The sequence below is a fragment of the Periplaneta americana genome, chromosome 11 (assembly GCF_040183065.1).
Source record: "Periplaneta americana isolate PAMFEO1 chromosome 11, P.americana_PAMFEO1_priV1, whole genome shotgun sequence".
Taxonomy (NCBI): domain Eukaryota; kingdom Metazoa; phylum Arthropoda; class Insecta; order Blattodea; family Blattidae; genus Periplaneta; species Periplaneta americana.
This window is the reverse complement of record NC_091127.1, coordinates 145,723,025-145,736,901: the sequence shown is the minus strand read 5'-3', so window position 1 is coordinate 145,736,901 and position 13,877 is coordinate 145,723,025. Positions and strand designations below refer to the sequence as shown.

The 13,877-nt window shown below is 36.0% G+C and overlaps 1 protein-coding gene across 2 annotated transcripts in view; it reads right to left on the bottom strand.

The window, feature by feature from the left end:
- Positions 1 to 13,877, bottom strand: part of Nep5 (Neprilysin 5) — a 192,930-nt gene that overhangs the window by 13,887 nt on the left and 165,166 nt on the right. For both annotated transcript variants that reach the window (XM_069840179.1, XM_069840180.1), the window contains exons 14-20: positions 11,322 to 11,498; positions 6,962 to 7,065; positions 6,824 to 6,882; positions 3,337 to 3,385; positions 2,920 to 2,987; positions 2,058 to 2,188; positions 702 to 866 (exon numbers count right to left, since the gene is read on the bottom strand). In XM_069840179.1, the coding sequence (XP_069696280.1) occupies positions 702 to 866; positions 2,058 to 2,188; positions 2,920 to 2,987; positions 3,337 to 3,385; positions 6,824 to 6,882; positions 6,962 to 7,065; positions 11,322 to 11,498 (753 nt within the window). The remainder of the gene's footprint in view (positions 1 to 701; positions 867 to 2,057; positions 2,189 to 2,919; positions 2,988 to 3,336; positions 3,386 to 6,823; positions 6,883 to 6,961; positions 7,066 to 11,321; positions 11,499 to 13,877) is intronic.

Genomic DNA, 13,877 nt, shown 5'->3' with positions numbered 1-13,877 from the left:
GAAACAAGAGCCAAGTAAGAGATAATTTTGAAGAAAAAAAAAACCAGATAGAAGATAATTTTGAAGGCAAAAAGAGCCAGATAGGAGATAATTGTTAAGGAAAAAAGAGCCAAATAAGATATAATTTTGAAGGAAAAAAAGGAACCAGGTAGTAGATAATTTTGAAGGAAAAAAGAGCCAGATAGTAGATAATTGTGAAGGAAAAAAGAGCCAAGTAAGAGATAATTTTGAAGGAAAAAAAAAAGAACCAGATAGAAGATAATTTTGAAGGAAAAAAGAGCCAGATAGGAGATAATTGTTAAGGAAAAAAGAGCCAAATAAGAGATAATTTTGAAGGAAAAAAAGGACCAGATAGAAGATAATTTTGAAGAAAAATAGAGCCAGATAGGAGATCATTTTGAAGGGAAAAAAGCCAGATTAAAGATCATTATGAATGAAAAAAGAGCTAGGTAAGAGATGTAACCTACTAAAACACCTAGAAGTGGTAGTATATCTGTAAGAACTATTATTTACTCAGTTAAAAAAAGTTCTAATAAGCCTATCAAATGGATTTCAAATGACGAAAGGTTTATAACAAGTGTGTTGTTCATCCCTTACACTTTCTGAAATTCATGTTCAGCAAGTTTCGGAAATTTGGAAAAACAATGAGTGCCTGTATACTTGGGTCCGTTCAGGGTGGTAAGTTTATTCCGTGTACTCACATTAGCAAAAGACAAGAAAAAGATCTGCTCGTCTGTGAAGGACTCGAAGCCCGGCAGCCTGGATTCATGTCCATTGCGTTCCTTGAACCTGCGGTAGGCGCGCAGAGACTCACGGAGGCCGCCATTGTCCGCGATGTTCTCTCCCAGCGTCAGTTTTCCATTCACCTGCAACATAACAATTGTTCATTACGTTGAACTAGGTTAAGAATTCTCTTAGATTCACCTCTGTTCCGTTCCTATATTTTTAATATCGAAATTTCAATTTTACCTTACATCTCTTGACACACTAGGAAAATTTCATAAAACTTAAATTTTTCCCAGATTGGTAGTTAGGATCTTAAAATTCAGATTTCAGTCTATTCCGTTCTTATGTTTCTCATATTAAAATTTCAGTCTGATCTTGCTGGAAAAAACTTTTTAGAAACTAACATACCCAATTTGAAAATTAGCACCTCCACATCTAGATTGAAATATGTTTCTCATCTTGTTATTTTCATCTTATCTTACATGCAATTTTGGGCTGGACGATCTATGAGAATTTCACAGAATATAAACTTATCCAATTCGGCAATTAGGACCACAAAAATATTAATGACTCTTCAGTTTTTATTTCATAATACTAACTTTTCTAAGAAGAGAACTGTGAAATTGTAATTTTGAAATTAGGCTATATCGAAGCCTTTCTCCTTATCTTTAAAGGAACATTAAATGCTTGGAAAAAATGTTGGATGTTCTCTCATATGTGAAAAATGTGTGATTTGAGAAACCTGAATTTTTAAAATGACTAATTTTGTTTTCATTAGGTTATAAATGTATGGGATATTTTTTCTTAGATATTATGGTCGTAGAATTGCTGAAAGCTTTAAATATATTAAAGTAACTTTTCAGTTTACCCGGATTACAAAATTAGTTTTATTTTGCATTTATTCACATTTGTATAATCAAAAATGAAAGGTGATCATATCATTACAATATCAAAAATTTAAAAATTGGTTTGGTTAAATATGTAACTTTTGATTCAGTTTTCAGACCTTATAAAATAAACATTTATTGTATAATTTTATATTTAGTTAAACAATTCTGTTCTCAGTGAGCGAGTAACCATAAAAGTTGCATAATTATTATACTCGTATTTTCTTATAATTGATAATACGAAATCGTATGTTGACGAATATTCAATAGTTAATAGAATTGTCAACTTAAAAATGAAGAGTTGCTATTTAGATAACTAATAATAATAGGGTCAATAACAATAATATATAGAATAATTTTTCATACAACTATTGGAGTCTGCATTAAGTAATCAGAGTTGTGACATTGAACAGGTTATATTTATAATCTGATGTTAGATCTCACCCAGCCATCGATTTCTTCCAGGCGGTAGTTGCTGTATTGTTCGATGAAGCACGTGGTTCTGTTAACATATTCTTCGACAGTAGTGTTGCTCCACCACTGTCTCATGTTCCCATCTTTGTCATACTGTCGCCCTGAAAACAGAGACAGTTTAATTTTCTGCGACGTATTTAATAAATAATTTAACTACAGACTCAAATCATCTTCAAGTTGCCAATCTTGTCTTTGATTCGAAAGATAATACAAAATGAGGAAGCCTCGGAATTATATTCGCAGAGAATGTCGACGTTCTCTTGCATCAAAATGCTATTACATCCCATGGAGGTCCACAGGTTTTTTAATAAACGAGGGATGAAGTTACAGGAGAATGAAGAAAGTTACACAACACAGAAATGCACGCATTGCATTCTTCATCTGACTTAATTATGAACATTAAATCCAGACGTTTGAGATGGGCAGGACATGTAGCATGTATGGGCGAATCCAGAAATGCATATAGAGTGTTAGTTGGGAGGCCGGAGGGAAGTAGACCTTTGTGGAGGCCGAGACGTAGATGGGAGGATAATATTAAAATAGATTTGAGGGAGGTGGGATATGATGATAGAGACTGGATTAATCCTGCACAGGATAGGGACCGATGGCGGGCCTGTGTGAGGGCGGCAATGAACCTGCGGGTTCCTTAAAAGCCATTTGTAAGTAAGTAAGTAAGAGGCCGAGTAAATACAGGTATACTAACAATAAATATGGGATAGAAAATGAGTTAGAGAATTTGAAAGTCTGAAATGGAAAACAGCAAATTCATTTCTAGATTACATTGAAGCTGTTTCTAGGAAGTTCAACAATGACTTTTGGAACTGATATTCACCTGAGTTGTCGAAGCCATGAGTGAGTTCGTGACCCAGAATAGTTCCAATGGCTCCGTAGTTGAGGGCCCTGCAAACGAAATTTGTTTTCAGGAACAACAGTTCAACACGCGGGGATTTAATTTGATACAAAGTATTCAGTATTGTGCGAGAAATCTGAGGTTTTCAACGTTTCATAGATGCAGAAACATCCAATGTGACATAGCTACGTACCAGATCTATTACCAGGGAATTCAGGGAAAGGAGAATGAATTTGTTTTGACTTGTTATCAAGAACAATTCGCTAGTCCCTATGTTCCCTGGCTACGATACATTTCGCATGGAAATTTTAGATGTCTCTGCACTTACAAAACGGTACGAAGTCCAAAGAATCTCGCAACCTGCAGACATTTTTCCTTAGAAGCCATTGTAATACTCACTCTAGTCCCAGGTCGTAGAACGGGAACTGTAGGATCCCCGAAGGCACGGCTGCGGGGAAAAATAATTTTAGCATTTTCAATATTACTGCCTAAATAAATACAGGGCTTTCATTTCAAAACTTCCCAGTCAAAATAAATAATTATTTAAATTGAATTCAATTTAAACAAAACACACATCAATTTAGATATTTAAGGGGAGAGGATGGTATTTTTTAACTTTTTTCCTATTTGATGTAAAATATTAGTTTTTTGTATGTACAGAGCTCATAGCTGTGGCAACTCAACCAAATAAAAATATTTTGAAAAAAATTATTTCGGGGCCCAAATTTGGAAAAAAAATATACCCAATGCAGGATTGTACTAAAACCAATATATCTAAACCGTTTTTAAAAATAGATTTAAACCATTTTTTGCAATGTATTTGCAAAAGCATGTTCTACAAACTGTCTGTAACAGAATTTTGATATTAGACCCTACGTTTGTAAAATAAACAATTAACATTTAATAACAATTTTCTGATTTCCCTTCTTTGCAAATAAACGGACGTATTTTTAAAATGAAATCAATTAACAAACTTCTGTTACAGAGAAAAGTTTCCTAATAGTCTAAAGATTGTGTGTTCTAAATTCCATGCATGTATCTTTAATAGTTCAGAAATTATATCCATTTTTGTCTGGGAACGTAGCAAAAAAAAATGAAGTGACTGGAAACCGATAAAAGCGGGCATGTGATTTAAAAATCCATAACGCAGGAAGTTTAAAAATGACGTCTCAACATCCGATAAGGGCATAAATACCTACAAAATGTTATGCAATGCATTCCATTCCACACATATCAAAGGGTATTTCAAAGCAAACAAAATTTGTTTTGAAAATTTAATTTACCGGTAACAACAATAAAAGTAGGCGAGTGATTTAAAAATCCATAACGCAGGAAGTTTAAAAATGGCGACTCAAAATCCGATATGGGCACAAATACCCACAAAATGTTATGCTATGCATTCCACACATATCACAGAGTATTTTAAAGATTTTTTTTTTTTTGGAAAAATTATTCATTTTTCACCAGAAAATACCATCCTCTCCCCTTAAGTGGAAGTCTGAAACCAGCTTAATTGCATTTTAGATTTCACCCCCCACCCCCAGCCACCTTCACTTTGAAATTTAAAATGGCGCCCCTATATTTTTATACTTAAATATGAAAGAGTATTAAATTATTTATACATCTCATTCATTTTTTTCTCATCTTTTGTTTTCTATCGTCACCTGGCAACCTGGAATGTTGTTATTGTTGATTAGAGCTGAAGAGAATAAAGCTACAAAAACTTATTGAGCATTTCATGTAAAAGTTGTTTTTGTATTAAATTATTTTAAAATGGTGTATACCCTTCAAGAGAGAACATAAATTATCCTTATTGATTAAATTTAGGAAATTACACAAAATAAGCTGTGTTTTCATCCTACAATCAACTGATAATAACAAAAATACTGGTTGCCAGGCGACGATGGAAAACAAAAGATGTGGAAACAAATGAATGAGGTGTGTAGACAATTGAATGCTCATTCATATTAATTGAAGCGTCGGCTGAAACAACGTTATAAGTTACATTTGGTAAAATTTACAGGAGCTGAAAAATGTGTACACGTACAACGTTGTTGGTTCCAGGGTAGCAAACTTTTGAGTGGACAAATTTCGCGTATTGCATTGATAGACAGTTGCAAGCCAAGGAGTACAGCAAGGTAACATGACATACAACATTATTACACAGAAACACGCCGAATGAAAATTTTGTAACTTACAACGTTGTTCCATCCGACGCTTCAATTATAAAAATATAGGGGTGCCATTTGAAATTTCAAAGTGGAGGTGACTGGGAGGTAGGGTGGGGGGCGAAATCTAAAATGCAATTAAGCCTGGTTTCAGACTTCTCCCTCAATATCTAAATTGATGTGTTTTTTGTTTAAATTGAATTCGATTTAAGTAATTAGTTATTTAGACTTGGAAGTTTTGAAATGAGAGCCCTGTATATTACTAACTCCCATGTTAGCTGCCGCCTTAGTTGTAATGCATTTACTTTAGGAAAAAAGTTATAATTAATGTTACTAGGGCATTTAAAAAGTAATGGCAACATAGTTACTGTTTCACACTACATTTATTTAGGTTTTTCTGGCATTACACACTTAAAATATAGCCCCTTGTCATGTCAACAATAAATTATGTTGACAAATCCTTGGAAAACGGCGGACTCCATCTGCAGCAGCATTTCTGGATCTCTATGTCACTGATCGATCTAAAGCTCTTTGGATATCAACTCTTGATTAAAAGCGAATGCCGGTAATTTGCTAGAAGACGTCGTTAGATAGCCCTATAGGCCACTCTTACACTAAACCTGGAGTAATTTAAGCTTATTAATCAAATATGATTCTACTTACTGTTTTTATAAGCTCACCTGTATGTAATTTCTATTTTATACATATTTCATTGTTATTTTCCATCCGAAGATCATTAAGAATGAAGATTATTACTTATGTCTCCTATTTCTTCAAATAGTGTTTATGTGCCGTGCTACAAGTCGCGACGCTGTTATTCCCGACGTGACTCCTCCTCTTTGCTTACGTTTTAGGAAATCAAGGCTCTATAAAGTCTAGGGAGGTAATATCGTTCGCCATTTTTGTTCTTTCGTTGCCGAGCTACCAGACGAGGAGTATATTTGCCACACCGTTAAACATTATCATGTCGTAGCTCCTATGATAATAAATCAAACGCACTGTAAAGTCTAGGGAGGTAGTATCGTTCGCCATTTTTGTTCTTTCATTGCCGAGCTACCAGACGAGGGATATATTTGCCACACCGTTAAACATTATCATGTCGTAGCTCCTATGATAATAAATCAAACGCACTGTAATTCAGCAAATAATTGAGCGGCAAATAACGTCCTCGTGTCCTTTCTGCGAACGCAAACGAAAGAGCCAAAATGGCGGGCGATTATATTAAGTATTTATCGAGCCTTAGGAATGCTTAACGTCTTCATCAGCGAATCACAAGACACACACGTTTAAATGTAGCCGACCTGCAACGTGATTGGCTACCAGGAATTAAAGAGAAGGGACTTATAATTGTCATTTGTTTTCATAAGTTAACAGTGATGCACGCCGGGGGCAACATATTAAGAAATTATTTTCCTATACAATGCACGCTATATTCACGTTGTTTTGAAATGATTAATCGAAGATGCCTTCCTTATTGCTTATTACACGCACATTTGTATGTAATTTCTATTCTGTACGTTTTTTTCTATCCCATGATCATTAAGAATGGTGAAGTAGAAACAGGAATATAAACTTTTCAATAAATAATTAAAAAAATATATATTTAATATTCCAAAACTGTTTAAAAAAACTGGGACTCATCAGTTGCCTGGAAGAAAGTAATGGTTTCTTAATCTGATTTATATAACATCTTGATCATAGATAGCTCTGTTACTTACTGATGGCGTTTGCCTGAAACGTGTGGAAAGCGTTCACGTCGGTAGGATCCGTTGCCCAGCTGAGGAAACAACAAAATGATGAGTATAACTCAAGAGCCAGAAATGCCACACTTACTGCATTATACAGGGTTAGCTTACTTGTCTTCTAAGTTGAGTTGCCGCAGACTGTTGACCATGGTGACGGTATAGAGATGCAGCACGCCGATCATGTTGAACAGGTATGCTGTCTCGTTCACCTCCATCTGCGAAAAATACAAACAACGGAATAACGCTATTACGATTTCTTCAACTAGTTCGGGGAGCTGATGAGTAAAAAGGGCCCTATTTGGGCTGTTAAGACACCCAACCACCGGAGAATAAAGTAGGTGCCCCGTTCCCGGGGAAACAAGGGCAAAGCCCTCAACAGCAGTACAGTCAGTGCCAGCGTTTTTGTCGCGTGTTCTTAAATAAAAAGCCAATCAGTGAGCACTTGTTGCCGCTTCGGCTGAGAATGGTACCACCTCCTAAACAGATGTATCGTCAACAATCTGCCAATCACAGTTGTCAGCTTTCTAGCCCACATACTGTGGCAAAGATAAGGTACTCGTTCTCAACGTATCCATTACTTATTTCATGCGCCAAAAACGGTGGCTTTGGTTATAAAATTGCGGAAGAGGCAACCCTGCTCAAGGGATCGTACATGAGCAAACAACATTGGAGGTTTTGAGGAGGCAGTCCCTCCACCAGAATACTCAACGTGGGGTTGATATCCCTACTTGAGGAATTTTCTTCTACTCAGTTTCTTCACAATGTTGGGCCGGATGGATGTCGGGCATCCAAGGACAAGATGGAGTTGAACATTGTGAAGACGGAACAAGCATTGTTGCCTAATCCCTGCTATGATGATGATGATTATGATGATGATATATTGGTATGAACTTGTAATTGTCGTAATTTCGGAGTCATTCCATAGTTCTAGCTGTGACATAATTGAGATTACGTAATTTATAAGTATATACGAATACGTTGGATGATTTAGTAAAGAACTGTTTTCAGAACATGGAAGGAGTGATAGTAGGAGGAAAAAGAATATAAAGTACATAAGATTTGCTGATGATATGGTGGTGTTAGGAGAAGAGGAGATATTATTAAGGGATATGCTACTGGAGCTAAATGACAACTGTGAGCAGTATGGAATGAAGATAAATGCAAATAAGACGAAAACCATGGTCATATGAAGAAAAATAAAGAAGGTAAGCTTAAGAATTCTAAATGAGGTAGTAGAGCAAGTGGACAGTTTCATATACTTGAAGTGTAACGTACTATAAGCAGTAACATGAGCTGCTGCCATGAAGTCAAAAGGAGGACAGCAATGACCAAGAAAGCTTTTAATAGAAAAAAGAGCAATTCTGCGGCCCTCTGAAAAAAGAACTAAGGAATAGAGTAGTGAAGTGCTTTGTATGGAGTGTGGCATTGTATGGGGCAAAAACACGGACATTACGACGAAGTGAAGAGAAGCGAATAGAACCATTTGAAATGTGGATATGGAGAAGAAAAGAACGTGTGAAGTGGACAGACAGAATAAGAAATGAAGCTGTGTTGAAAAGAGCGGGTGAAGAAAGAATGATACTGAAACTGATCAGGAAGAGGAAAAGGAATTAGTCGGGTCACTGGCTGAGAAGAAACTTCCTACTGAAGGATGCACTGGAAGGAATGGTGAGCGGGAGAAGAGTTTGGGGTAGAAGAAGATATGAGATGATTGACGACATTAAGATATATGGATCATATGAGGAAACGAAAAGGAAGGCAGAAAATAGGAAAGATTGAAGAAAGCTGGGTTTACTGTGAAAGACCTGCCCTTGGGCATAACACTAAATGAATGAATGAATGAATGAATGAACGAATGAATGAATGAATGAATGAATGAATGAATGAATAAATAGGAATACATTATATATACCAATGGCATTAAAACTCTAAAATATAAAACATTTATATTTACCACAAATTGAGGAGACACGTGAAAATTAGTTAGTCTGAGAGTGACTAAAATGTCCTGTAGCTTTGCAGTTAAATGATGGAAAAGTAATGTTTTTATTATCTGAATTCTTTGAAGGAGAATGTCACTGTTTTCCAGTTTGGAGGAGAGTTACATAGAAGAAACAGTCCAACAGATCTGAATGCGACTGAATTTTAATTACCGAATGTAATTATGAAAATGCAGTCCAGAACGTGACAAGAAGTTGTACTGTACTATTTTTAAGTGTCATTTCAAAGAACCGTAATCAGTTATACAGTGATACTTTTGAAGTATCTTTCATTATATTTAAGCAGAATTATTTACCTGGAAACACTGTGATCTCGGTAATAAAGTAATGTTCTTACTTGCAAGTGATCACTAATATACTGCCGTATAAAAACATTTGTTTGTTAAAATCCTGAATTTTTCCTGCACTTTCATACATTATATACTCGTAATATAATAATATTTGAAATGTTTAACTTGTATTATGTAGCACTGTAAAAGTATGTCATCTTTTATAAATTTCCAAGCAAATTCAATGTAAGAAATCAGGTAGGATTGGAGTTGATAATGTTAGTAATGAACTGAGAATGTTCAATTTAACAACATTACTCGAATAATAAAACATAACACCACTTTATATACAATTAATTGAGAACTTCAATATTAAAAATAACTTTCCTTACATAAGATTGTAGGCTTTTAAGGAACCCGGAGGTTCATTGCCGCCGTCACATAATCCCGCCATCTGTCCCTATCCTGTGCAAGATTAATCCAGTCTCTATTATCATATCCCACCTCCCTCAAATCCATTTTAATATTATCTTCCCATCTACGTCTCGGCCTCCCCAAACGTCTTTTTCCCTCCGGTCTCCCAACTAACACTCTATATGGATTTCTTGATTCTCCCATACGTGCTACATGCCCTGCCCATCTCAAACGTCTGGATTTAATGTTCCTAATTATGTTAGGTGAAGAATACAATGCGTGCAGTTCTGCATTGTGTAACTTTCTCCATTCTCCTGTAACTTCATCCCCCTTAGTCCCAAATATTTTCCTAAGCACCTTATTCTCAGACACCCTTAGCCTGTGTTCCTCTCTCAAAGTGAGAGTCCAACCATGGAGTGATGTATAGCAGATGAAGAAGGAGAAGGAAGGTGTGAAAAAAAAGAAGTTGAGAAGTGGACAACATTGCGAACTAAACAGAGGGCTATATTCATGGAAATGAAGAGATACGATTGTACGAGGTGCTAGATAGTTTTGTAACAGCATTTGTGAACTATAAAAATGATTCACAGACTTTGGGATGGTCGCATATCGATAGTGGAAATTTGTAAAGTCAAAGATGCAGACAAGGCTGAGATACAGCCTATATACGAAACATGTTCCAAATAGTTTCGGTAATAAAAAATACAGAATTTAGAAGCAATTTAACCCTGCAAATCAAGCTTTCAGGTATAACTCCCTGTAAAGTCGATTTGAATAATTTCGAGGAAAAATTGTTCCGGGGCCGGGTATAGAACCCGGGACCTTTGGTTTAACGTACCAACGCTCTACCAACTGAGCTACCCGGGAACTCTACCAGACACCGATCCAATTTTCCCTCTATATCCACAGACCTCAAAGTGGGCTGATAACCGTCAAACAACCAACATTGAGTGCACACTAACTCTATGTGATTTAAATTGTGGTTTTCTGTTAACGAACAGTGACGTGTATTATGCAAATCAAGCTTTCAGGTATAACTCCCTGTAAAGTTGATTTGAATAATTTCGAGGGAAAAATTGTTCCGGGGCTGGGTATCGAACCCGGGACCTTTGGTTAAACGTACCAACGCTCTCCGAACTGAGCTACCGGGAACTCTACCAGACACCGATCCAATTTTTCTCTCTATATCCACAGACCTCAAAGTGGGCTGACAACCGTCAAACAACCAACATTGAGTGCACACTAACTCCGTGTGACTTAAATTGTGGCTTTCTGTTAACGAACAGTGATGTGTATTATGCAAATCAAGCTTTCAGGTATAACTCTCTGTAAAGTCGATTTGAATAATTTCGAGGAAAAATTGTTCCGGGGCCGGGTATCGAACCCGGGACCTTTGGTTTAACGTATCAACGCTCTACCAACTGAGCTACCCGGGAACTCTACCAGACACCGATCCAATTTTTCCCTCTATATCCACAGACCTCAAAGTGGGCTGACAACCGTCTACCGTCTGGTAGAGTTCCCGGGTAGCTCAGTTGGTAGAGCGTTGGTACGTTAAACCAAAGGTCCCGGGCTCGATACCCGGCCCCGGAACAATTTTTCCTGGAAATTATTCAATTTAATCCTGGTTATTTTGGCAATAGGTCGCTAGTAGGATCTATAATAATCTTGGACTGGTTTAATTTTAGTTGTAAGTTTCATGTACTTGCGTGCTGTAGAAAAAATAATAGATATTTCGAGACATTGAAGACTTAACACTATTGAAGATATAAATTTTCTCTTACTGACCCCATCGTAGTATATTTCCAGCTGACCAGGCTCCAGAAGCCATTCGGGGAATCCCACGAAATGCTTCAGAGAGTCTGCCTTTTCTAGGGTCGCGAGTTTAGTATCCTCATCCATCCAGTCCACCGATCTCACAAGCGATGAGAAGGCCCACTTTATGTCCGACAGCATTTCTTCCACCTGTATGGCATATCGTTGTTAATATTAATAAAAGTCATTACATTAGTTATTATAAGTAATTTTAGGGCCATACGGAGTTTTAAATCTAGTTTCAAATTTCAAATATTAAAATTTTTAGTAATTGTTTCTACTAGTAAGAAAATATATTGTGTAGGATCTCGTACCTATCTTTAAATCAAGAAACTTACAATACAAGCAAGATAAATGATTATTTTCACAAATGCTTAATTATAGATCTGACATTTACAGAATTACACACAGTTATAATTATAACAAAGAAATAGATTGCTCACTATTTTCATTCACTATGTGAAAGACTGTTTAGGGTCGGTCCGGTTTTTTTTGCCAGTACTGTACAAGTTTATCAGTATCAGTAGCTGGGTCCTTGCCGCCTCGTTCTATGCATAAAACAGTGGAGAGCGTAAATGTGTTTTCACTAAACTTGTAGTTCAATGTGACCGAACACTGGGCTCTACTTATTACATAACATGTCCCAAGTCATGTGATAAAGTATTTCATTTAAGAAACATGAATACGTAACTTAGTTACTTACTTACTTACAAATGGCTTTTAAGGAACCCGGAGGTTCATTGCCGCCGTCACATAATCCCGCCATCTGTCCCTATCCTGTGCAAGATTAATCCAGTCTCTATTATCATATCCCACCTCCCTCAAATCCATTTTAATATTATCTTCCCATCTACGTCTCGGCCTCCCCAAACGTCTTTTTCCCTCCGGTCTCCCAACTAACACTCTATATGGATTTCTTGATTCTCCCATACGTGCTACATGCCCTGCCCATCTCAAACGTCTGGATTTAATGTTCCTAATTATGTTAGGTGAAGAATACAATGCGTGCAGTTCTGCATTGTGTAACTTTCTCCATTCTCCTGTAACTTCATCCCCCTTAGTCCCAAATATTTTCCTAAGCACCTTATTCTCAGACACCCTTAGCCTGTGTTCCTCTCTCAAAGTGAGAGTCCAAGTTTCACAGCCATACAGAACAACCGGTAATATAAGTGTTTTATAAATTCTAACTTTCACATATTTTGACAGAAGACTAGATAACAAAAGCTTCTCAACCGAATAATAACAGGTATTTCCCATAATTTATAATACAAGCAAGATAAATCATTATTTTCATAAATGCATAATTATAAGTGTGACATTTACAGAATTACAGAGTTATAATTATAGCAAAGAAATAGATCGCTCACTAATTTCATTCACTATATTGTACTGGAACAACCTTTCATGTCTTTACTCTCACTGATAGGTAGTGCTTGGATACTATCCTTCTGCTCTTTGCACTGTCCTCTTCCAAAAATTATTAAATTTGGAATTCATGTGATTGTTTTTCTGAACAACAACTACATAAAACTTCATAGATTCACTAAAAAAATTAAAATTAATTTACAAATCCCCAAAAACAGCATGAAATCAATTTCTTCTTTATAAGAGAAATAGTTCAGAACTGTCGTATATAATATTTGTTGTGTCAGAGTTCCATCTGGGTGAAATTGTACTAAAATATTTTGCCGTTTTAGAAATAATTTGCTCATGAATTATGTATATTCCAAAGAGTTGAGCTTCGACCATTTAGAATATGGTGTTAGTTGTCATAAACCAAAGAACAGCATATAACATAAACTGCTTCGAACAAATATTGAAGATTTTCAGAATATTCACACATATCTATAGTTGAAAAATGATGCAGATTTTATTGCTTTAATGTTACTGCCTTCTTTCTATATAAATTCTTAATAATCATAAAATACCTTGATTACGTTAATGAGAAATACATAATCCGAGTCTCCTAGAATCAAATTGCGCTTTCTCACAATTATGACATATAGGATTAAGGTAAGTTTCAGTACAGAACTCTGTAGGGATTGTGATAAACTGCTCGTTTGTAGCCAAACTGGAATTTATCTGCCTTAACTCTAGTAGTAAAATCATTGTTTGGAGACTAACTGCAGTAGTTTTTCACCTTTTCTGACAAATGAAATTTTTGGATAAAGTGCAATTTGATTCTAGGCGATTCATTTTTTACAAACTTTTTAAAACTCTTTCTATTTTGCAGTAGTTCAGTGAATAGTGAAGGCGTAAGTTACATTTCACTGCACGTTTCATGAGACAAGTAAAATTTTAATGTACGACACTATTTGTTGCTAATATAAGAAACCTTTCTTGCTCTTCTATTCCAAGTTCAGTAGCTTGTAGAAGTCGGGTCATGTAAATCGGTGATATTACACTCAAGCTACTTTGGCAATTTTCCATGGCTTGCGCTGGTTTTCCATTCCACTGCAATCTCAGCTATAGTTTTAAAATTTACGTGCTTGGATGCAGGATATATTGAAAGAGGAAAGAGTAATGACT